The 26,466-nt window shown below is 35.4% G+C and overlaps 1 protein-coding gene across 3 annotated transcripts in view; it reads right to left on the minus strand.

Annotated features, from left to right (window-relative positions):
- Positions 1-26,466, minus strand: part of CSMD3 (CUB and Sushi multiple domains 3) — a 1,388,861-nt gene that overhangs the window by 21,781 nt on the left and 1,340,614 nt on the right. For all 3 annotated transcript variants that reach the window (XM_064268007.1, XM_003408442.3, XM_003408441.3), the window contains 4 exons: positions 18,767-18,946; positions 17,019-17,192; positions 11,416-11,589; positions 11,103-11,176 (listed from right to left, as the gene is read on the minus strand). In XM_064268007.1, coding sequence (XP_064124077.1) covers positions 11,103-11,176; positions 11,416-11,589; positions 17,019-17,192; positions 18,767-18,946 — 602 coding nt within the window. The remainder of the gene's footprint in view (positions 1-11,102; positions 11,177-11,415; positions 11,590-17,018; positions 17,193-18,766; positions 18,947-26,466) is intronic.

Below are 26,466 nucleotides of genomic sequence, written 5' to 3' on the forward strand. Positions count from 1 at the left end.
CATGTGTATAGTTACCCTTTATGTTTTTGAAAAAAGTATTTGCAGTGAAGAAGTCATTGGTCTTGCAAATTCTATCATGCAATCTCTGGCATCGTTTCTATCATCAAGGCCATGTTTTCTGACTACCGATACTTCTTTGTTTCCAACTTCTGCATTCCAATCACCAGTAATTATCAATGAATCTTGATTGCACATTTGATCAATTTTAGACTGTAGCAGTTGGCACTACAATATTAGATCTGACTAATAAAACTGGATTAACTTGTGACAGTAGGCTTAAAGAGGAAGTCATTTACTTAAAATATAATTAAAAAGAAAACACAAGATTTATTAAGTGATTAAAAGTGATGGGCAAAATAAGGGATATTTAAGGTCTGCCATTTCAGACTTCCTCAGAAATTGGATTCTGAGAATGCTCAGTTGGTGTCTTAGGGTTTTAGAACTCAAAGCCTGTTTTCCATCTCGCCCTTTAGCAATGCAAGTATAAGGCTAATGTGACTTAATTTGATACCAAGGTTCCATATAGATCTTAAGACTAGCTATATTTCACCATTTCTCATTATCACCTACAACCACACTACACTAGAAACATTCAATTCCAATATTCATTTTCTGACCATAACATTTATTCTTCCACATATCTCACACTGTGTCTTCTGTGGCACCTTCACCTACACTTTGAGAATCACTGTCACAGACAATTGAAATTGTCTTCTAATTGGTCTCCAGTTCTCTAGTTCTAACCCCATCAAATACATTTTCACACTAAAATCAGAGTAATCTACACGATGTGAAATTCTGACCATATCATTATCCTTCTGAAAATCTGTAATGGTTCATTACCCACAGGATAAAATTACCATGTGTTAACTTGGCAGATAAAGACCTCCATAACCTGGCCACCGACAATCTCTCTAGTGTTGTTGTTAACCACTTTTCCAATTTGTGCTCAGGTAATACTGAATTTTTGTAGTTCTCTAAATGCATGCATATTCTCATCTTGTGGTTCTTGCATGGGATGCCTTTCCCAACAGTCTTTTCCTAGCTCTTACACTAAAAGACTTAACTTGGACATGATCTCCAGAAAGACCTCCCTGCAGCACCAGGTTATAAAAACTGTCCCTTTTATGGTCTTCCTTAGCACTTTTCAACATTATCATCATATGAAATCATCTATTCCACTGTCTATGTCTCTTAGCCACATACCAAAATGTTATTTTCTCTAGCCAGGGACTACTTGTTATTCACTGTTGTGGACTCAAAACTTAGCAAAGTGCCTTGAAAATGTTGGCTCAACTGAAGGAATGTGGACTAATAATTTAATATGAAATCATTTGATTGCTTAGCTTAAAAAGATTTAACATGACTATCAGTTTCTTAAGATGAAAGAATATCCTATCTATACTTAGGATTTAAACCCTGGTGGCGTACTGGTAAAGTGCTATGGCTGCTAACCAAAGGGTCAGCAGTTCGAATCTGCCAGGGGCTCCTTGGAAACTCTATGGGGCAGTTCTACTTCATCCTATAAGGTCGCTATGAGTCGGGATCGACTCGAGGGCACTGGGTTTTTTGGGTATACTTTAGGAAACATAAGGTTAAATAATTAGTTTTTTGAGATGTAAATCTGGGTTTTATTAGCAAATCATTATATGTCATGTGACTATCACAGACCTTGAAAAACATGTTGCATTACCTAGATTTTTTTTTAATATTTTTAAAACTTCTCCCTCATTTCTGTCAATTTCTCTGAAGTCACCATAAATACTGCTTTAGATATTAACCAGATGCTATAGAAATATCACTGGGTTTTACTGGGTAGAGAACTATAATATATTCAAAGATTTCCTATATATCACTAACTCATTTAATAGTAAGCAAATTTTTTGTCAAGATTACAAATATTTATACCAAATATCTAATACTCATGGAGCTCTGGTGGCACAGTGGTTGAGAGTTCAGCTGTTAACCAAAAGGTCAGCAGTTCAAATCCACCAGCCACTCCTTGGAAACCCTATGGGGCAGTTGTACTCTGTCCTGAAGAGTCGCTATAAGTCGGAATTGACTCGAAGGCACCAGGTTTGTTTGTTTGTTTTTTATTCAAATTTAGTGATTGATTAAATTTTTGTTCAGAATATTTTATTGTCAAATTAAACACCAACATTTTCTCCAAATATAATGCATTAGTAAATAATTTTGCCAATGACAAACCCACTTAATATATTATACCTAACTCTCTATCCTTTTCTGCCTGATTTTCCAAGACAGGCTCTCTTTGAATAACTTCTAACAAGAATAATATAATTTGATTATTTACAGTAAAATTAGTAAAAATATACACATATAATTTTAAAAATTCTTTGAAAAAATTAATGTACAATTTTCCCACAAATATTCACTAATAAAAAATGCTCTTGTTTATATAACTAATCACATATATCTTGTCAATTAACATTGAAAATAATTTTATATCGGGAATTAAGACCCATCCATATCTAGTTTTAATGTGGAAATAAAAATCACTTTTATTTGATCCAAATCAGCATGTTGTATGCAAATACATTATAGAACTTTAAGTCATGATTAATTAGTAAATATCACTTATCTTCTTTAACTCCATATTCCTCTCTTAAATGTTATCTCGGTTCCTAACAAATAAAATTTATACAGCCAGTCATAATATTAATAGAAATCTTACATACATTTAGAATATCTGAAATAAGGTCTATCTTTCTCTTCCCTGACTCTTGCTTTGCTTGCATTTCCATCACTGTATTTATTTGTGTCTAATTTTTTACATGACTGTTTAACTGAAGTATCCAGCACGGTTTCTAAAAACTTTCAAAAATATGTATAATTAAGCCTTCAAAAATTTTATATGCTTTCTCTGTAAAATATCTTTAAACAACTACTTGGTATTTCTATACATGTTTAAACACTTTACTCACTAAAATTGATGCAGCCTCTAATAAAAGGCATATATAAATTGAGATTAATAAAATTCAAGTAGAAAAACAGGATCACAAAATAAAGGGATAAGAATTATTACTCAAATAAGATGCAAAATATTTTCACTGACTGAACACCAACTTTAGTTCCAAGTTACCTGATTTAAGAAAAAAATAAATTTTAAGGTATGTTATGAGTTTGTAATAAAAAATAATCAGAAGGTCTTAATTAAGAAAAAAGTGGGTATTTGTGACATCTAGCTTTTAAAGAGTTTCCACAATGGAAACTCTATGGGGCAGTTCTACTCAGTCCTATAGGGTCGCTATGAGTAGGAATCAACTCGATGGCACTGGGTTTTTTTAGCTTTTAAAATTCAGGTCATGGTATTCACTATTTAAAGGTAATGAAACTCTGTGTAACACATTTGCCTCATTCCATGTATTTATGGGCTAATTTCAGTTACAAACTGGAAATCATATGTAACCACCATGATTATTTCGGTAGGGCTAACTATCTTAGTGTTAAATATCTTGGGGTTAAATGTCTAAGAGTCAGAGTAAAGTCATTTCATCTCTGTAATAACTATATAATAAGCCTTAAATCGAAATAATATATCTTCCAAAGCCCACAGCTCAATTAAAAGTGCAGATTAGTTAATGAAATTTGTGTGTTTGACATTCACTCCGTAATTAATCCAGACACTTTATCAATCATTTTGACAGCTACTCCCATCACCGGAAAACTATTTTTGGCCAAAAATAGTTTCAATTTACAATGCTTCAGGTAAAAAGAGAAATTATGTTGAATACTTTTTTTATTCAACAATGGAGTTTTTGTCACCACTAGCAATAGTTTCTTTTGTAGCAATAGGTGATATATATTTATATGTTATTACCTCTATATATGTTCAACATATATAGGAAAAGACAGTGAATGAATGAACAAATTAAAGAGAAAATTAAGAAAGTGATTTGAGTGCCTCTGCAACTCATGACTTTCTCCTATCTATCACCAATTCCAGAAGTGGGCTTCTATAGCTGCATTTTTACTTCATAACTCATTACTTCTAGCTACCTAATTAAACCAGGGGTGAAGCCAGAAGTTGGGACTTTCAAATTATCTCTCTGGAAATTTGGAACTGAGATTGAAATAACTAATCACTTTCTATATATTCATGAAATATAAATAAAAATGACACACCCTTGGGACATATGGTCAATCTACAGAAAGGGAAAAATGAGATAGATAAACAGAGAGAAGTGGAAAAGAACATGCACTGCTGTCTAGTTCCTAAATTCCAGGCTTGATTAATCTCACCCAGATTCCTTCAGTTATGGCCCTGGAAAATGTCACACATGGTTCGGAAGGCCTTTAGGTTTAAGCGAGTTCACTATGGTTGCTGTTACTTACAAGCAACAGTTTTTCTCAACTGATAAAGATACTTATCTCAGAATTATATATTAAATATATATACAAAAATGCAGGGAAGCAAGCAGAGAGTTGGGGACCTCATACCACCAAGAAAGCAGCACCTGGAGCAGAGCGAGTCCTTTGGACATGGGGTCCCTGTGCCTGATAAGATCCTCGACTGGGGAAGATTGAGGACAAGGGCCTTCCTCCAGAGATGGCAGAGACAGAAAGCCTTCCCCTGGAGCTGGCACCCTGAATTTGGACTTATAACCTACTAGAATGTGAGGAAATAAATTTCTTTTTGTTGAAGCCAAAAAAAAAAATAATAATAATAATAAAATAAAATAAAAATGCAGGGATAATGATTCTATTCACTCGATTTTTGTCACTGGATGACTATTCTGGACTCAATCTTAATCATTTCCATTTCCATTGTCTCAAAGAACATTTGCAATGGGAAAAAAACTCATACTCTCCGGAGAGTCAGCCTGATTTAGTGTACAAACACTAACATCAAAGTTTTGCATTTTGCTAGGATATTGTCACTGACTTTCTCTGTGAACAAAGCAAGTTACGTAATTATTTTTTCAGATTCGTTCTTTATATGATTGAGGACTAATGCTGTTTAACCAGTTGCCCATTTTCCAGAAATTAGATCAACTGATAAAAGCCCTTAAGAAGATATGAATCTAAAGTTCTCTTAAAACACATATAATGGAAACCAAAACACTCTTTTACACTTTTGTATTATATGGACAACACTGAGGCAAACCAAAAGAATTGAAAACACTATCAAATCAACATTCATACAGTGGCTGAACTGTAGATAAAGGGAAGCTATTTTTAACACAAAATGTGGCACCTTTGATAAGCATTTCCTTTAGAAATGGGTGTTCTTCAGGTTCACACTGAATTTCACACAGAATAACATAATTTAGAAAACTCTGCAACACAAGGCAATTGGGTAATGTATAAATTGGCTATTTCCTTTTGGAATCAGTACGCACTTTGGCTCCCCTTAGGCCCCTATAACAGAAAATTTTCTGAATCTCTACATAAAATCTAAATTGGAAAAAGAGAACAAGAAAGTCAGCCATACATAACTGGGAATGCTAAAGAATTCCAATATAATAATCTAACTATATGTTGCTTAATAATAACCTATGGTTAACTTATTTTTCATAAATTTCTCACATCAATGACACTGAGAAAATATTTTAGTCTTATATACAATTTTTGCCTTGCTAAATAATATTTTTATACATTTACAAATTCTCTGAGTTTTCCTTTAACCCTTTTAATCTTTACTTTTCCTCACTGTGCACACATCTTCTTATAGGGTTTACTCACTGATTCCCTTCTGATGCTCACTACCATCCCTATATTTTCTTTCATTGTATTCTTAGTATTTTCTACAAGCACATTTTTCTCCCTTTAATTTCCTTTCTGGTTAAGAGCTATGGCTGCTAACCAATAGGTGAGCATTTGAATCCACCAGCTGCTCCTTGGAAACCCTATGGGGCAGTTCTACTCTGTCTTATAGGGTCAGTGAATCAGAACTGACTCGATGGCAACAGGTTTATTTGTTTTAAATTTCCTTTTACTCTACACTGAAACCTGATGTCACCCTATTGGTCCCAGTATGTGTGATAAACAACCCATCCTAGCCCCTCCCCTTCTGACAGACTTGCCCTGCTGCACCATAGTGGAGCAAGTGGCCTTGTCCCTTGGACAAGGTGGTGAGAAGTATTGTGCCCACAGATGAACAAACAACAAAGAACATCTAGCCCGCCTGCTCAGACACAACAAAATAAAACAGAAAAGCAGGATGAAACAAACAAATTTACAATCAATAATGGAAAAAAAAAAAAAAATTATTGAATGTCCCAAAGACAGCAGACAATATCAAAACACTTCAAAAAAAAAAAAAGGGACAGGATGGTTCCAGCAGGCATCCAAAGTAAAACACCACTTGACTTTCTGGTAGAAGAAAGGGCATGGAACTACCTGATAGGGAGTTGAAATCTCTAATATTCAGAGCTACCCAAGAGTTGAAGGACAAAAATGAGGAAAAAATAGAAAAAATCATGGAACAGACAGACAAAACAATAGAAGAATACAGGAAAATAATACAGGATCAAAATGCCAAAATAAATGCACAACTTGAAATCATACAAAAACAATAATTAAAAATTCAAAAGATAAACAACAAGATTTCAGAAGTAGATAGTGTCATAGAATGTTTGAAGAGCAGGTGTGAAACTACGAAAGACAGGATCAGTGAAATTGAAGACAAATACTTGAATAGTACTTTGAGGAAAAATCAGAGAAAAGAACGAAGAAAAATGAAGAAACCCTGAGAATGATTTGGGATACAATGAAAAGCAAAAATGTGAGAGTGATAGGAGTTCCAGAATAGGGGGAGAAAACAGAAAACACAGACAGGATCAATGAAGGATTGCTGAGAGAAACCATCCCTAATATCATGAAAGATGAAAAGCTGACCACCCAAGAAGCTCAACAAACCCCATGTAGGACAGACACTAAAAGAAAATCACCAAGGCATATCATAACCACACTCCCAAAAATCAAAGACAAAGACAGAATCCGGAGAACAGCTTGGAAAAAAATGAAAAGTCACATATAGAGGGGAAACAATAAGACTGAGTTCTGATTACTCATCAGAGACCATGCAGACAAGAAGACAATAGGATGGCGTGTATAAAATCTTGAAAGAAAATAAAAATGCCAACCAAGAATAAAATATCCTGCAAAACTCTCACTCAAGTATGATGGTAAAAGCAGGACATTTCTAGATAAACAGAAATTAAGGGATTATATAAAAACCAAACCAAACTTACAAGAATTATTAAAGGGAGTCCTTTGGTTACACAACAAACAATATAAGATCACAGCCTGAATCTAGGATGCAAGATCACATGAGCCAGATACCAACTTAGGTAATGAACTCTCAAGGGCTAATCAAAACTAAAAGATTTACAACAAAGAACCACATAGGCTAATCTGTAAATGTCAACAACATCGGAACAATAAAAGAGGGAATAAATGGTGTTGTTATAGAACTTTCTAATGGAGAGGAAAGCAAGGTGATACCAAGTAAGAAAAGACTGATTTAAACCTAGGAAGATAAGGGTAAATGTCAAGGTAACCACACATCTTAGGCCTCAAAGCAACCCTCAACAAAATCCAATACATTGAGATAATACAAAGTATCTTCTCTGATCACAGTGCCATCAAAGTAGAAATTAACAACAGGAAGAGCAAGGAAAAAAAAAAATCAAATATATAGAAACTGAAAAACTCCCTGCTTAAAAACCACTGGGTAACTGAAGACATCAAAGATGGCATCAAAAATTCCCAGAATCAAACAAGAATGAAAACACATCATACCAAAACTTTTGGGGCACAGCAAAGGCGGTGCTCAGAGGTCAATTAATAGCAATAGATGCATTACATCAAAAAAGAAGAAAGGGACAAAATCAAAACATTAGCTACACAGCTCAAACAAACAGAAAGAGAACAGCAAAAGAAGCCCACAGCTACCAGATGAAAGGAAAAAATAAAGATCAGAGCAGAAATAAATGAAATAGAGAATAGCAAAACAACAGAGTCAACAAAATCAAAAGTTGGTTTTTTGAAAGGATCAACAAAATTGACAAACTACTGGCCAAAATGACAATAGAAAAACAGGAGAGGATGCAAATAACCTAAATAAGAAATGAAATGGGGACATTACAACAGACCCAACTGAAATAAAAAGGATCATAACAGACTACTACAAAAAACTATATTCCGAGAAATTTGAAAACCTAGAGGACATGGACAAATCTCTAGAAACACATTACCTACCTAAACTAATACAAAATGATGTAGAAAATCTGAACAGACCCATAACAAGAGAAAAGACTGAAAAGATTAAAAAAAAAAAAAAAAAAACTTCAAACAAAAAAAGCCCCAGCCCAAATAGTTTCTCAGGAGAATTCTATCGAACATTCAGAAAAAAAAAAAAAATTCAGAGCAGCACTTAAACCAGTACTACTCAAACTATTTCAGAACATAGAAAAGGAAAGGATACTTCCAAATTCATTCTGTGAAGCCAGCATAATCTTGATACCAAAACCAGGCAAAGAAACCACACACACACAAAAAAAGAAAATTATAGACCAATATCTCTTATGAATAAAGATGCAAAAATTCTCAATAAAATTCTAGCCAATAGAATTCAGCATCATATTAAAAAAATAATACAACACGACCAAGTAGGATTCATAACAGGTATGTGAGGATGAATCCACCACATAAATAAAACAAAAGATCACATGATCATCTCAATCAACATAGAAAAGGCATTTGACAAACTCAAACATCCGTTCCTGATAAAAATTCTTAATAAAATTTGTCTAAAAGAGAAGTTCCTCGGCATAATAAAGGGCATCTGTACAAAATCAACACCCGCCATCATTCTTAATGGAGAGAGGCTGAAAACATTCCCCTTAAGAACAGGAACAAGACAAGGATACACTTTATCACCACTCCTATTTAGCATTGTGCTGGAAGTCTTAGCTAGAGGAATAAGGCAAGAAAAAGAAATAAGGGCATCCAAATTGGTAATGAAGAAGTAAAACTGTCCCTCTTGGTGGATGATATAATACTATACACAGAAAACCCAAAATGGATCAAAGGCCTAAATATAGAACCAAAAACTATAAAGATCGTAGAAGAAAAAATAGGATCAACACTAGAGACCCTAATACATGGCATTAACAGGATACAAACAGTAACTAATGACACAAAAACTCCAGAGGATAAGCTAAATAACTAGAATATTCTAAAAATTAAACACTTATGCTCATCAACAGACTTCACCAAAAGAGTAAAAAGAGAACCTACAGACTGGGAAAAAAATTTTGGCTTTGAAAAATCTGACAAATGTCTAATCTCTAAAATCTACAGGAAAACCCAACACCTCTACAACAAAAAGACAAATAATCCAATTAAAAAATGGGCAAAGGAAATGAACAGACACTTTGTCAAAGACATTCAAGTAGCTAACAGACATGTGAGGAAATCTATTCACGAGCAATTAGAGAAATGCAAATTGAAACCACAATGAGATACCATCTCACCCTGGCATTACTTGCAGGAATTAAAAAAACAGAAAATAACAAATGTTGGAGAGATCGGAACTCTTATGCACTACCAGTGGGAATGCAAAACGGTACAACCATTTTGGAAAATGATATGGCACTTCCTTAGAAAGTTAGAAATACCATATGATCTAGCAATCCCATTTCCTATGAAAAATCCTAGAGAAATAAGAGCTGTCACACAAATAGACATATGCACACCTTTGTTCACTGTAGCATTGTTCACAACAGCAGAAATATGGAAACAACCTAGATGCCCATCAACACATGAATGGATAAACAAACTGTGGTACATAAACACAATGGAGTACTACACAAGGGTAAAGAACAATGATGAATCTGTGAAGCAACTCACAATATGGATGAATCTGGAGGGCATTATGCTGAATGAAAAAAATCAATCAATCACAAAAGAACAAATATTGTGTGAGACCACTACTATAAGAACTCATGAAAAGGTTTACACAAAAAATAAAACAATCTTTGATGGTTATGAGGGAGGGAAAGGATGGGGATAGAAAAACACTAAATAGATAATAGGTAAGCAGTAACTTTGGTGAATTGTAAGACAGTACACAACACTGGGGAAGTCAGCACAGCTTGTCCAAGGCAAGGTTATAGAAGCTCCACAGACACATCCAACCCCCCTGAGAGACCAAATTACTGGGCAGAGGTCTCTGAGGACCACGGTTTCATGGAAAACTTAGTTCAATTGGCATAACATAGTTTATAAAGAAAATGTTCTACATTCTATTTTGGTGAGTAGCATCTGGGGTCTTAAAAGCCTGTGAGTGGCTATCTAAGATACTCTACTGGTGTCACCCCATCTGGAGCAAGGGAGAATGAAGGAAACCAAAGACAGAAGGGAAAGATTAGTCCAAAAGACAAATGGACCACAGCCTCCACCAGACTGAGTCCAGCACAACTAGACACTGCCCAGTTACCACAACTGACTGTTCTGACAGGGATCACAATAGAGGGTCTGGGACAGAGGTGGAGAAAAACGTAGAACAAAATTCTAATTCACAATAAAAGATCAGACTTACTGGCCTGAGAAAAGACTGGAGAAACTACAAGAGTATGACCCGCAGACAGCCTTACAACTCAGTAATGAAGTCATTCCTAAGGTTCACCCTTCAGCCAAAGATTAGACAGGCCCATAAAATAAAAGGAGACTAAAGGGGCACACCAGCCCAGGGGCAAGGACTAGAAGGCAGGAAGGGACAGGAAAGCTGGTGATTGGGAATCTAAAATTGAGAAGGGAGAGTGTTGACATGTCGTGGGATTGGTAACCAATGTCACAAATCAATATGTGTACTAACTGTTTGATAAGAAACTAGTTTGTTCTGTAAACCTTCATCTAAAGTACAATAAAAAAAAATCCTTTTACTTCCACTTATTTGTTGCCTTTTACTTTTTCTATGTGTTTATGATTTCATGTGTTCATGAATGCAGATAGAAGTGTGACTTTTTTCTGTATGTGCCAACAGGATAGTATGTATAAAAAAAAAATGTATAGGAACCATAAAAACCTTTTGATCCATTTTTATACTAAATGGAAATATCTCAAACACTCACTTGAAATCCAAATGTATTGTTCTGGGATCCATGCCGGGGCACTCCTGGGTTATCACACGAGGTACGGGTGGGTTCTAAAATGAAGATTAAAAACATTTTATCCCTTTACATTTATAATCAATATATTTCTCTCATACAAAATAATTTTAAGTGATCTATAGCTCAATGTATGGATCAATGCTAAAAATAAAGAATGTAAATCTAATAGTATCTCTCCATGGGAAGAAGCCTGCTCAACTTCAAGCAAAAGAATTAGGTAGACTGAATTTTATAGCACAATTATTGGGCATAACCAGCATTTAGTTAATATTACCTATGCAGTGAGGTGATGAACCACTCCAAGTGCCATCTGCTTGACATATTCTGGTGCTTGATCCCACTAATATAAAAGGAGAATTGCAGCTGAATGAAACCTCTGACTGGTAGATAAAGCTTTTGCCTTCTCTTTTTCCTTGGGCAGGTATACCAGGGTCACCACAAAACTTTGCTGTAAGTGAAAGGAAAGACACTTATAGAAATAATGCAGGATTCAGCAGAGTAAATGGTTTAGAAAATTGGTGACATCCAGAATAATGGATTAAAGTGAGGTGTTTTTCTATTCCAATAAAGTACTTATTTTTCTGATTACACCTATGAATAAATCCTGGATGTAAAACTCAGTATAATATTTTTAAAAAATTAGTCTGATTCAGATAGCTTTCACCTTGTACAGTACCATGGTAAAGCTGAATAACTGTGACCAGAATCAAAATAATATTGACCAGAATCAAAGCATGTGATTAGACCTACAGGCTGCAAAGATGGGGCGTGCTCCTGAAAAGGAATGTGATCATAGGTTAACTCTGACAGAAAGAAATAGCCCATAATGTTCCAGGTTGTACTCTCCAGACTGCCCTGACTTTTTGCATACGTATATAAAAAGAAATACGTTTTTTCCTTTTGTTGCATCCTGTTGAACACTCAGAGCATGTATCCCAGTATCTTGTCGCTTTCCTCTTCAAAATACTGTGGGAGGTATTTGTGTGTTGTTTCAAGAGAAAAGGCCAACAGAGTCCATGTGTATACCAAACTAAGAAATCTCAGTATTCTACAATAACCACGGAAAAGACCAACTTTACAGAATCCCAAACCAAACTGAATAGATGATTCCAGCCAACATATATTTATTGAGCAACTACTATAATGAAGACACAGTTCTAGGTGCTTTTAGGCATTTGGACATATAAATAAACAGATTAAGATATCGCCCTTGTGAAGTTTTATGCATTTATCAGAGAGATCAACAAATAATAAACATAAGTTAAAAAAAAAAAGGTAGCATGCAGAAAGGCAGTAAGTATTGTGGAGAAAAACAGTGTGGAGGAGGCAGGTCAGAACTGTAAAAGTGTGAATGTGGTGAAGGGGAGAGGGGAGACAATTTTAAATAAAGTAGCAAGGATGTGTCTCATTGAGAAAAGAATATCAAACAAAGTGTTTAGCCATGCTGAGATCCCAAGGTAGAGCTTTCCAAGGAGAGGAAACTGAATTGCCAAAAGTTCTACCTTGGAATGGGCATGTTTCGCACATGTTAGACAAAGAGGAAGGAAGCCAGTGTGGCTGGGCAGAGTACACATGCAGAAGTGTAGTGGAAGTAAGGTCAGAAGGTTTTATATCTAGCAGATAACTAAGGCAAAGGTATCTCTAGAGAATGCTTTCAATTTTTAAATTTGCAGATTTAGTACCTGAAAGTTAATTCTTTCTAAAAACAAACTGTGGCAACAAAATCCTTATTAAGTACACTTGCTACCTTAAGGTGATGTTAGGTTGACTGACTATAAAATGGAAACCCTGGTGGCTTAGTGGTTAAGAGCTACACCTCCTAACCAAAATGTGAGCTGTTTGAATCCACCAGGTGCTCCTTGGAAATCCTATGGGGCAGATCTACCCTGTCCTATAGGGTCGCTGTGAGTCAGAATTGAGTCAAGGGCAATGGGTTTGGTTTTTGGTTTGGACTATAAAATACATCACCCCTATCAGCACACTTTGAGAGTGAAAGTGGAGCCCCAACTGGAAAGGATGCCTGTCAGAACAGCAGAGATGGATGAACTAGGAATACCTCAAGCAAACTGCAACGTATGTATTGCCTAATTACAGAGTAACTTGGTCTCAGGCCCAATGTTCAAGAAAAGACCTTCTTTGAAATTTAAGACCCTAGGAGAAATCTGAACTTTCAACCCTTTTTATCAATACATATATTTAAAAATTTTAACGAGTCAAAATTAAAAGTCGTGATTAAATAAATACTAAAATAAAATTGGGGAAAATATTTCAGAGTAAAATAACACAAGAAAACTGATTCCATAAACATCAGCTTATTTTCTTTTGTTTTCATTTTCACTATCACTTAGGCATTGCGAACCTTAATCCACTTGGCATCCAAGCACTTCCAGCAATATAACATCACACACTAAAGGCCGGGGACCTTGTCTTATTAATCTCTGTATCTCCCGTGTCTAACGCGTTTTGAATTCGATAAGTGTTTGCTCAGTGCACACCATCGGTGGTCATTTTGTCTTGAGCAATCCTTTCTATGACTGAGTTATTTAATAACCCACTTCTGATGTGATTCTCTTGCATATTTCTTCCGAGTGATTCATTTCATAAATTATCTTTATTCAACAAAAAGGAAGAAAGGAGATGGAACCACATAGACACCTCAGTCCTCCTCTCTCTTCTCGTTTTCTACCTGTGCATTCTCGGGTAGTAAGTAATCCACCAAAAACCTAATGGTGTCATGTTTAGAGGCTTAAGATACAGAGTTTATTTTAAAATGGCTTCAGTTCACAAAGATATAAACTGCAGGACAAAAGCACATACTTTGAACAGTATTAGAGAGAAAAGATTTTTCTCTTTAAAAAGCCCCTAAAATTAATGAATTTGACCATTTGAAGAATGAGAGAATTGCCTCTTAAATCTGACTTCTCTGAACTTGAATATAAACTGCCATTTTCTAGCAGTATGACCTCAGGCCACTTAACAATGGAGCCAGGTCCCTAAATGATAACAGAGTTATAGTGTCCTTCTTCCCATTTGGTATCCCTCTCTGAGCCCCAGTGCCATTATTTATCAAAAAAACCAAAACCAAACCCACTGCTTTCGAGTTGATTCCGACCCGTAGCGACCCTATAGGACAGAGTAGAACTGCCCTGTAGAGTTTCCAAGGAGGGCCTGGTGGATTCAAACTGCCGACTTCTTGGTTAACAGCCATAGCACTTAACCACTATGTCACCAGGGTTTCCATTATTTATCAAAGTGTGACTAAATATACTTACCAGGGAGTTCTGTTGTATGTAGTAGAAAAAATATACGCAGAGCAACTGGGACAAAAATGCCCACGTTATATTTGGATAAAACCAAACCCTTTGCTATTGGGCAAATTCCAACTCATGGCAACCCTATAAGACAGAGGAGAACGGCCCCATAGGGTTTCCAAGGAGTACCTGTTGGATTTGAACTGCTGACCTTTTGGTTAGCAGCCATAGCTCTTAAGCACTACGCCACTAGTGTTTCCTATATTTGGATAATTATTGCAATTTAAATATAAATGTAAAAGAATATATAGTTTAGCTATTATTGTTATTTTTCATGCATATTGTTTATATTGTTCAAGTTTGTTACTGGCCTTTTGATGATGAGAATTTTATTTTAATGTAGCTGATTTTTTCCACTTTTTAATTTATGGATTGTATGTTAGCATATTGTTTAAGAAATTCTTTCTTACTTTAACATTATTTAGATATTCTCTTAATTGTTAAAACATTATTAGTTTTTCTTTTTATATTTAAGTCTTTAATAAATTTATCACTTATTGGCTATTTTATGTGAGGTAAGGATCACAAGTATGTGTATGTGTAAACTAGTTTCTCTGAAGTATTAATTGAAATGTCCATTCTCTCCCCCACTGATTTGGTCTATATCAAGGCTCTATTTACAGTTCTGAGGCCTCTAGCTTATAACACTGGTTTACTTTCTATCCCTGCACCAGTGCCATACTTCTTAGTTATGATTGCATTATAATAAATTTAGATAACTTCCAAGCACTGTGCTACATACCAGGGATACCATAATGAAAAAAAGAAACAAAAAACTTTGCCTTTAGTGGTGCTCAACTACCATTACTGAACATTTTGATCAAAGAGTCTATAGAAGAATCCTGATCAAAAAGGGGAAAGTCCAAAACAGAATTTCAAATTCATGGATTTCAGATTTCCTGGAGCCAAGGGGGCTGGATGAATCCCTGAAACTATTGCCCTGTGAAAATATTTAAAACTTAAACTAAAAATATCCCCTGACGTCTTCTTAAAACCAAACAATAGTTTAGCTTAACCAGAAAAAAAAAGGTCTGCCTTAAGCATTATGCTCTTTTAAGAACACCTTTATGGGAGTAAAGTGATGACAGCAACTTGAAAGATTAGATAGGAACCATAGGGGGCAGTGAGTTTACATTAATGGAGGAAGAACAACTTAGAAAAGGTGGGTGAGAATGGTTGCACAACTTGAACAATGTAATCAGTGTCACTGAATTGTACATGTAAAATATGTTGAATTGGTGAATGTTTTGCTGTGTATATTCTCAACAACGAAATAAAATTAAAAAAAAAATCATGCCTATTCATAAGCTGTTTATGCTAAATTCTCTTAACTGACATAAAATGAAATGACCAATACATTATAAACAAACAAAAAAATCTGCCTTTAAGAACATAAATTTGAGTATAGGACATAGACAAAATGAACAAGACAAGTAAAATGCACATATGTTTTAAGGAGCAAAGATAAAGAAGAGGGGACTAGTATGGAAGGGCAGTATTATATGGCACCATGTGAAATTTCAAATAAGGTGACCAAGGAAAACAACACTCAGAAGGGGAATTTAGAGTGAAGAGCTGAAGAAATAAAATACAATTTCCAGGCAAAATGCAAAACTAATACTGAATACAAAATTCCTATTGCCAAAAGTGACTGAGTGTTCAAGGAAAAGGAAGGTGAACAATGTGGCTGAAGAAGTGTGAATGATGGGGGAAGTAGTATGAAATGAGGGGATCCTAGAGGAAAACAAGAAAAAGGACATAAGAGCCTGTAGACAATTTGGATTATATTCTGAATGACATGAGAAGACTCTGGAGGGTTCAACCAGTTGAGTGACTTTGCCCTGCCTAACTCCAAGGCTATGAGGATGGTAGCGTGTGGTCCTCCCACATGCTGGAAAAGAAAAGAGGCCTAAGTAGAGGATAGCACTAAATGAATCTGTTCATATCGTGTGGTACAATGATTTATGAAAAACAGACATCTGGCTTTTATTTTGTGTTCTTCCAAATTAATCTTCAAGTTATACTTGCTAGAATATATACTATAAAGTAACTTCTGTTAAAAAGAAAAATAACTCTGTGCTTACTGTAGTAATGTTAGATTTGTAATCACAATCATTATCATAGCAAATGCCATTATAAGAATTTGATTTGAATGAACATGTAAAAGTGACATGGATTTACTGCAGAAAGAGGTTTTTGGGTAAATTACAAAGTATTCTGCTGAGATAAATTGAAAATAAATATGAAGAATTTTCAGCAGTAGAATTTATCTGAGTGTCTTTTATTTTGAGGAATAATATTGAAAAATATGAAGTCTATAAACAAAGCAGGTTAACCTAAAATTTGGAGTCAGAATAGAAAGAATGTAATGATTAGATTACGTGAAAAGTAGCTATATTAATAAATGATTATTCTTTGAATTTTAATTAGGCATAGCAAGAAGCTTAACAGTTTCATATCTGTTCTGGCAAAATTTAAAGTAAATAACAGTTGTAAATCTTAGTGAAATAACTCTAAGAGGGGAAAAATGAGAAAATCTATGTTAAAGTATAGAAATGGTACTTACGTAAGCACTGTGGTGCTTCCCCACTCCAGGTTCCATTCCCTACGCAGGTCAAAACAGCAGGAAAGGATAGTTCATAACCCGGAGAACAGATGTAGCTGATGCTAAAGCCCCAGTCGAAATTTGTTCCTTCCAACCGGCCATTAGAGATCTGGGGAGGAGCTGGGCAGGTAACAGCTGCAATTATATTAAAAGTGATTAGACAGAGCGATGGAAATATCCTGGGTGTAAAAAAAAAAAAAAAATCATTAGAAGAAGCATATGTGCTAATTTAACCTTTTGAAGGACAATATGGTGTGACATGTTTATTCTCCTGGTAGCATTCCTGAAACATTCCTGAAATATTTCTTGGCAACATAATGGCTACGGGCTGTCAGAGATTCTCTTACAAAATAGCAAGCTGCCTGGCATCTGAGGAAAGGATAATAGAGGGTGACCTTCTATCCAGTATACTGTAACTGATAATTATTGGTTTTATATAAAATTATTTTCCAATGACCCTTAGACAGACTGAAGAGCTGGGTTGTTTGGCTATGTATAGTGTAAGCATTGTATCCAGGAATTTGAGCGTAGTTCTGTGACATTTGTGAAAACAAACGTCATGTATCTCATTAAAATAACCAAATTGATTCCCTTAAACCACTTTGATTCATATGTTAAAAGAGCTTTGTAAATGCATATTTAAATTTTTTAACATTTTTTTTTTAAGTTGTCCTCAAGCAAAGATGTGTTGGATAAGGTGATACATATTAAGAAGAAAGGAAGAATACTAACTTAAAATTTAAAAATAGTGAGGACTAATAATATATATGAATAAATTATTTGGAGTTGGTTAAAATTGCCATTACCAGCAAATATTAAAAAATGTATAAGACAGCTTCTAAAATATAAAATGTCCATTATATTTTCATATTCTAAATGTATATTTACGGTGATCTGATTCAAAAACTATAATCAATAAGAAGAATAAACACACCAGAATTATTATTTTTTGTTATATTATGAGCCAGGGAGCCATTAAACTGTGAGCTCTCTTAGAAAGATGACTGCATGAGAACTCTCAATTATTCAAAATCATTTTAAAACAATGTAAATTGTTTGACAATACATCTATAATATGCTATAAATAATCATAAAAATTGGCAAAAAAAAATAAAATTCTGAAAATGTTCCCAAAGTAAAAAAAAAAAAAAAAAAAAAACAAAGAAACAGTGCAAAGTAGCAAATGTGTGACTAAATGGACTAAAATTTTGATTCTACATTGCATTCTTTGAAGAAACTGTTTTTGCCTCTCTTTGGGAAAAATAATAGTCCCATAATTCAATGTGGTTGTTCTCAAATTATAGAAAGTTTTTTGCCTTACACTTTCTATAACTTTATCTAAGTGAGTCACAAAGCAAAGTTATAATTCATTAAGGTTATGCCCTCTTCTAAATAATTATCAATAATTATAAATAATGATGATGCTTACTTATGAGAATAAATAATATATATATATATATTTTGGTTACATTAAAGTATACTGCCATAACTAACAATAAGATACAATGTATTTGTGGAAAAAATTTTAAATCTTACACATTATATGGTTTAAAATAAAAACTGCAGCAGCCATTTTTTATTACCAGGAAAAATAAAAAATAAAACTGAGTATATAAAATGCCATTTAAATTTACCTTAAATTTGACTATAAAGATTAAAGAAGCATGTGATGGTTATCACTTATATTTATATTGATGAAATCATTATACCTCTACAAGTTGGCATTACTCCACTCCATGTTCCATTAGTCGTGCAAGTCCTGATTCTGGAACCATTTAACTCCATTGTATAGCCTGGCTGGCACATGTAAGAAACATTTTGTCCAACCACATAATCATCTCCATATCTCAGTCCATTGGCTGGTATACCTGGGTCTCCACAACTGATTACTATCAGTATTGGATTAGAAGAGCAGATAGTTAATGTGGCATGTATGTAATAAAGAAGAACAGTAAGCATATGGTATGCTTAATATATAAATAGAGGAAATTAGTTACCATGTTCATTTTACTCATAACGCATATATAGAGAGAGAGACCTGTTGTTATCAAGTCAATTCCAACTCCTAGTGACCCTATAGGATAGGGTGGAACTACCCTATAGGGTGTCTAGGGCTACAATCTTCACGGAAGCAGAATGCCACATCTTTTTTCCCTTAGAGCAGCTGGTAGATTTGAACTGACTATTTGATTAGCAGCCAAGTGCTTAACCACTGGCCCACCAGGGCTCCTTCATAAAACAGAAGCACACGCTGACAATTGCTGATTATGATCAGGTCTATTAGAGATTGTACACACATGGTTCAGAAGCTGTCATTTAGGCCCTGAAAAGGCTCGGTTAGCATATCATTATGCTGTAGGGAACTCTAATGCTGCAACCTCTTTTAATCTGCATCATATGTCCATGGAGAAGCCATCCTATAGACGCATGGTTTCTAACTTAATATTTGAAGTCTGTATTCCTATATTAAAAAACAAAAAACACCAAACCCATTGCTGTCGAGTTGATTTCCACTCATGGCAACCTCGTGTGTTACAGAATAGAACTGCTCCATGGTGTTTTCTTGCCTGTCGTGTTTGAGAAGCAGATCACTAGGACTTTCTTTTGCAGTGCTTTTGGATGGGTTTGAACCTTTAGGTTAGTAGGTATTCCTACATATGGCCACTGAAACCCCCAATTTATCTGACTTGCTGGATTAAAAGCGTATCTCCTGCACATTGTCACGCAACTGGATATTACAAAAGTTTTTTTTTTTTTAATTATAACAATGTTAGGCTCAAAAATACATTTTTATTGAATAAACAATAGGATAAATGAACTATGAAATATAAATTTAGCATATACAGGATGAGCTAAAATAATTTCTAGGACCCAGTGCAGAATGAAATTTTGGGCCCCGGGGGCTAGAATTGATCTCCACTCTCCGTGAGCTCATTGCCACCCCATGGTGGAAAGGTAACCTCCAAGAGACAGCAACTTCTTCTCTGGGAGGTTGGGGTGGCTTAGAAGGCTCACTAGGTCACTCACCAAACATATCATAGTGCTACCAGCTTGGGACAGGGACAGCTATCACTTTGCCCTGCCTAAAGACACTGTGAACACACCAAACCCAACCATCCCCATGCTTGTGTCAAAGCCCCCAAAAGGGGTGGAAGACAACAAACGAACAGAGGACTACCCCTGGTGACACAACATGACCAACCAGCTGGGTAGAGAGCATCAGCGGTGTCCGATTAGGGGTGTGACGGGAGAGGCCTGGCCGGGCCTGAGGTATCAGCGGGTAGGGAGAAGGAAGCCTAGAACCCGTTCCAGGAACGCAGGGCAGTGGGGCTACACGTGAGCTAAAATCCAAACACTAGCACATGCTCCATTGTCCCATCAAATTTCACTTACAAAAGACAAATTCATAGATAAAACTATGAAGCTTTTTTAGATGGTAATCATAGAGTATTAAACCCCAGGCCTGGAAGCCTTCTAAGATCCTAGCAATTTCACTTAATAAACCTGGCCCTGATCACATAAAAAAAAAAAAAAAAAAAATCGTCATTTATTGATAATGTCACCCAAAAGATTTTGTAAAACTTGAGATAGAATAAAAAGTAAAAATAATACTAAATACAGCATTTAAGAATAAAATATAATAGAAATTATAAGCCACCAGTACCAGCTGCTTCGAAGCCCGTGATTTAAGCATGATTTGGGCAATGAATTGGCTAAAAGATTTCTGGCACACCACCCACCCACTGCCGTCGAAGCTAAGAGAAAAAGGGAAAACCAGAAATTTACACGTCATTCTTTTCTGGAGATAGAAAGCATTTAGTATATGCCTTTTGATATGCTGAATCTTCTTTGTTGATGTAAAGGTAAATAATTTCACCAGGTATATCTGGATAATACTCTTCTTAAAAAGCTAATTCTCCTCAGTATTTCTAAGGTGGAAGGTTAAAATTAAGAAGGGATTAATATATGGAAACCCTTAATAATGGTCAAAGTACATTGAATTTTATTAATTTACTATTAAAATTATGAATGTCAAGAATTCCTATTCACATTATTCTAATCTGTTGAGCTTATGATGTTTTAAGACCGTGAATAATGGCATTTAAATTAAAGAACAATATTCAGGGCACTCCACCTGATAATCCCTGGAGCCCTTGAGACTGTTGGTGAAATCACACTCCTTGAATGTTTCTATCTGACTTCTAATTAGAGTTTCGTGTACAGGGTGATTTTTCGTCCTGTGATTTTTGATAAAGAAAAAAATATATATATACATATATATTAATGCCATAACTGAAGTTAGATAGAAAATCAAATAACTGCTCAATGCTCAAGGATATCTCATTCCTTTTTGCAGTTTAAAACTGTACAACCATATAAATATGAGGATAAGCTTTCAATTTATTTTACTTTATATTATTTTATATTTTTAACTTAGATTCCTAATTAGAAATAAAAAATAGAGAGAACATCTACAAATTGCTGATATTTTCTAGACAGTGCTTTACAGACTGAATTAGAATTTTGGCGAGAAGATTGTAAGGCACATGAGCTGAAGGATACAGCTACCAAAAGAGAGGACAGAGGGTTTATTTCACGGATGCACTAAGAGTTTGCATATCATGGCAGTGTCATGAATGAAACATCTGACAATAAAAGCTTTGGAACGATTTGTTTGGTGGTTTCGTAATGAAGCAAAGGCAGTCAAAGAGGCAGTTTCCAATAGCAACAGTCTTTGTAAACAGCACCTGCTCCGCAAGCCAATCCATTCACTACCAGCTTGTTTTTTTAGTAACAGAAAGGGGCTTTTGGTCTCTTTAGGCAAAAGCTTAAGAACAGCAGCCCCTTAAGGCTTCACCCTAAAATTCAGAGACAGGATGCTGTGGTTTACTGCAGGAAAATCTTTTCTAAGGTGACCCAAATCCCTAAGCAGCCACCACACACACTCCCCACAGGACACACACATACACACATAACAATAAACTCCTTGAAGAGAGATAAATCGTTTCTTTTCTGCCCTATTATATTCTCAGACAGACCAGTCTAGTGCATGACTCCTCACAGATTATATAAATATTTGTTTAACGTATAAATGTGAATAAATGATTAATTAGTTCAAATTCTCAAAAATTCATAAATTGTTTTAAAAGATTGAATTTGTATTCATAGGAGGTTTTCTCATGAACTTCTAACATGTAACTGATTAACATTTAACATTATTTATGATAAATCTGGAAACTGGTGGTACAGTGGTTATGAGTTCGGCTGCTAACCAAAAGGTTGGCAGTTCAAATCCACGAGCTGCTCCTTGGAAACCTATGGGGCAGCTCTACTCTGTCCCATAGGCTCATTCTGAGTGGGAATTGACTGGATGGCAACAGTTTATATTAAATTTAAGTAAGTAATCTCTACAATAGCAGTAAAACAGATAATTGTGGTAACTTTAGTCAGTCTAAGCCCCTTCAATACTACTTTCTCTTTTAACTTAATATTTAATAGACATTTTGAAACTTAACACATATAGATCCACGTAATTTTAGTAACATAATACTCCACTATGTGGATATACATGCAGTGTAATTTCTTTAACCAACCTCCTGTTCATTGCTGTTTGAATTTTTCCAGTGTTTTCCTATTATAGACAATACAGTATTGAACATGGTTGCACAGACACCGTTACACAAATGCTTTTCCAGGCTTCTAACTTCAAGTTCAGAACAGAGTTCTGTTGTAGAGAATAAAGTTCCAGAAAGACAGTCAAACCATTCCCCTAATAATACTCCTGATTTTCCATAATCTTTCAATGCAAAAGTTGGCTTCCTTTTTTGACCTTAATCTCAGCACAACTGACATTTGGGGATGGATAAATCTTTGTTTTTGGGGAGTGCCATATACATTGTAGGAAATTTAGCAGTAACCCTGGCATCTACCTGTCAATAGCAGCACCCCCCCGCTCCTGACAAATATCTTTGGACATTGTCAAATGTGCTCTGGGGGACAAAATCACCCCCAGACTAGAAACACTGCTTTAAGGGATAGCTCTCACTCCTTTATAAGATTTCAATATTTCTTGTCTTCACCTTACCCATTTTCATGCTGGGACAGTCACAGCCCTCTTTTGTGGATACTAGACCTATCTCCTTGACCTATCTCTCTACAGTAAAAAATATCTTTGAGAATTCTCAGGCTTGCTACAAAGGTCATTATGACCATTTCTGTGCTGGTTATTTGGAACAAAAATTTTTAAAGTCACTCATTAACAGAACGTGGTTAAGTATGCTGCCCTGGCCCGAATGAAGAAGATCTGTCAGAGGAAAGGTTCAAAATTTCGGAAGCAAAGGTCCTGGCAGGTAGAAGAAAAAAAAAAAAAAATCACCCGGGGAAATCAAGGAATGTTTTTTTAGACCTGAAAGTCAATCCTTAATCTATTATAAACAAAACCTGTTCTCGCTCAGGTTGTGTCTTCTTTGTATGTAGAGGGAAGAACTGTATGTTCAATGTACCTGAGGTGGTGCTGCCTGTTAGAAACTGAAAGGTAAGCATCTCCATATAATTAATATCCTGAACTGTTTTAGTCCTGACAAAAAAACCCATATATTTTTGAGTGAGTGCTTTGTTTTTAAATCTTATCTCTCTCAGTCTGAGCATTACAGAAAAGAATATTACCAAATTGTTTAATTCCAGGTACTGCTTTGAGCTGCCTGGTGTTATGGCAAAAACCTTTTCTTCCAGCTTTGTTTCATTCTGCTGATGTATAATTTCCCTGCCAAAGTGTGTATGATGTTTAAATGCATGGCCTTAATTTCATGACATATTCTGTGACCTACCCATGAGAAAACAAGTCAATTTGAGGAAGCTTAACACTCTCACTGGCAGTGGGTTTGATAAGGACCTTCATGGAGTTGCAGAAGGATGGTGGGGGGTGCGGGTTGGAAAGAGTCCCTGCTTTTGTTGCATACTTTTAAAGACAGATTAATTAAATGAGCAATTTCTCAAACTCATTTATAATCTGAATCTGCTTGAATAATTGCAGGTAGAAGTCCTGTGAGAAAAATTTTATTCTTTTACCAAAATCTCTACTATGGCCAGATACAGAAGTGGATGGGGGATTACCATCATTATTAAATTATGTTTATTCCTAAAATGCTCCCTAAAATTGTTAAGAGGGATAAGGCAAATCACAGCTGATACATCTACACCCGTGGTTGCATTGAGGTTGTTAAAGAATGGGAAGTGTCATGGATTGAATTGTGTCCCCAAAAATATCCGTCACCTTGGCTAGGTTATGACTTCCAGTATTGTATGATTGTCTACCATTTTGTCATCTGATGTCATTTCCCTATGTGTTGTAAATCCTATCACTATGATGTTAATGAGATAGGTTAAACAAAAAAACGCGTTGCCATTGAGTTGATTCCAACTCACAGCAACCCTACAGGACAGAGTAGAACTGTCCCATAGTGTTTATGAGAGTGCCTGGTGGATTTGAACCATCGACCTTTTGGTTAGCAGTCACAGCTTGATTTGCAGCAGTTATATTGATGAGATCTACAAGATTAGATAGTGTCTTAAACCAATCTCTTTTGAGATATAAAAGAGAAGCAAGCAGAGAGACATAGAGACTCATATCACCAAGACAGCGCTGCTGGGAGCAGAGTGCATCCCTTGGACCTGTGCTGAGATGCTCCCAGAACAAGGGAAGATTGACGACAAGGACTTTCCTCCATAGTCAACAGAGGGACAAAGACTCCCTCTGGAGCTGATGCCTTAAATTTGAACTTGTAGCCTACTAGATGGTGAGGAAATAAATTTCTCCCTCGTTAAAGCCATCCACTTGTAGTATTTCTGTTACAGCAGCACTAGTTGACTTAGTCAGGGAGTGTGCGTGTGTCATGTGGTGTGTGTGTGTGTGTGTATGTATTGCTACTGGGCAATCATGAAAATGAAAAGATATATTTGCAAATCAACCTGTTTGGAAACTCTCAAAGGGCAAAAATGCTAGAATGTCAAAGTTTTCTTACCGACCTGAGAGATATTAGAAATCAGAGACCTTACTGAACTCTCTATTCTTAGTGCCTGGCAAAATGCCCGCTGATAGAAGGTTTTATGTAACTATTTTTTTAATTAATTGAATCCATAAAAAGTTAAATTAAATCATGTACCCAGGGTTCTCTCTCTATTTTATATTGAAAGTTTTTTTTTTTTTAATAAAAAATTATATTCCTTTGGTGGCACAGTGATTAAGCATTTGCGGGCTAACCAGAAGGTTGGCAGCTCGAATCTACCTGTTGCTCCTTGGAAACCTTATTGTGGAATTCTACTCTATCCTAAAGGGTGGCTATGAGTCAGAATTGACTAGATGGCAACAAGTTTGGTTATGGATTTTTATAATAAAAAAAAAATTTTTAATTGGAAATTGAATCATTTTTTTGATTTGCAGTATACAGGAGACACTAGTTACCCAAGGATAATTAGATAAGGAAATTAAAAAAAAAAAAACTAAAAAGACCAAAATTTTATAAGAAATTTTTTAAATTTTTCAAATAGAATTCTTCATATTTTATTTTCACCTCACCATTGTAAAGAGGATAATTTCTTCAACTGTATTTCTAAGGAAACCCTGGTGGCGAAGTGGTTAAGTGCTACTGTGGCTAACCAAAAGGTCAGCAGTTTGAATTCACCAGGCACTCCTTGGAAACTCTATGGCAGTTCTGTGTCCTATACGGCCACTATGAGTCAGAATCGACTCGATGGCAATGGGTATATTTCAAAGGCTTTATTAATTTTCTCAAGGGTCTCTATTAATTGATATTCTAGAAAATATAGCAGACTATTGTTTACCCAACTAACGTGGTGTCTTTAGATTGAAATATGTCCACCAAAAATATATGTCAACTTGGCTAGGCCATGATTCCCAGTATTGTGCGATTGTCCACCATTTTGTCACCTGATGTGATTTTCCTATATGTTGTAAATCCTACCTCTATGATGTTAATGCGGCAGGATTAGAGACAGATATGAGGCAGGACTCAATTTTCAATAATAGATTGCATCTTAAATCAACCTCTTTTGAGATATAAAATAGAGAAGCGAGCAGAGAGACAAAGGGACTTCATACTACCAAGAAATAAGAGCCAGGAGAATAGCGCGTCCTTTGGACCTGGGATCCCTTTCCCTGAGAAGCTTTTTGATCGGGAAGATTAAAGACAAAGACCTTCCCCCACAGCCAGCAGAGATAGAAAACACTCTGAAAGCCTCCTAGACAGTGAGAGGATACATTTCTCTTTGTTAAAGCCATCCAATTGTGGTATTTCTGTTATAGCAGGACTGGATGATTAAGACACATGGTAAATTAAAATATTCTAGATTTCACATGAATTTCTCTACTTGATTTGTTCAAACAACTCCT

Source organism: Loxodonta africana, chromosome 14 (genome assembly GCF_030014295.1).
Source record: "Loxodonta africana isolate mLoxAfr1 chromosome 14, mLoxAfr1.hap2, whole genome shotgun sequence".
NCBI lineage: Eukaryota > Metazoa > Chordata > Mammalia > Proboscidea > Elephantidae > Loxodonta > Loxodonta africana.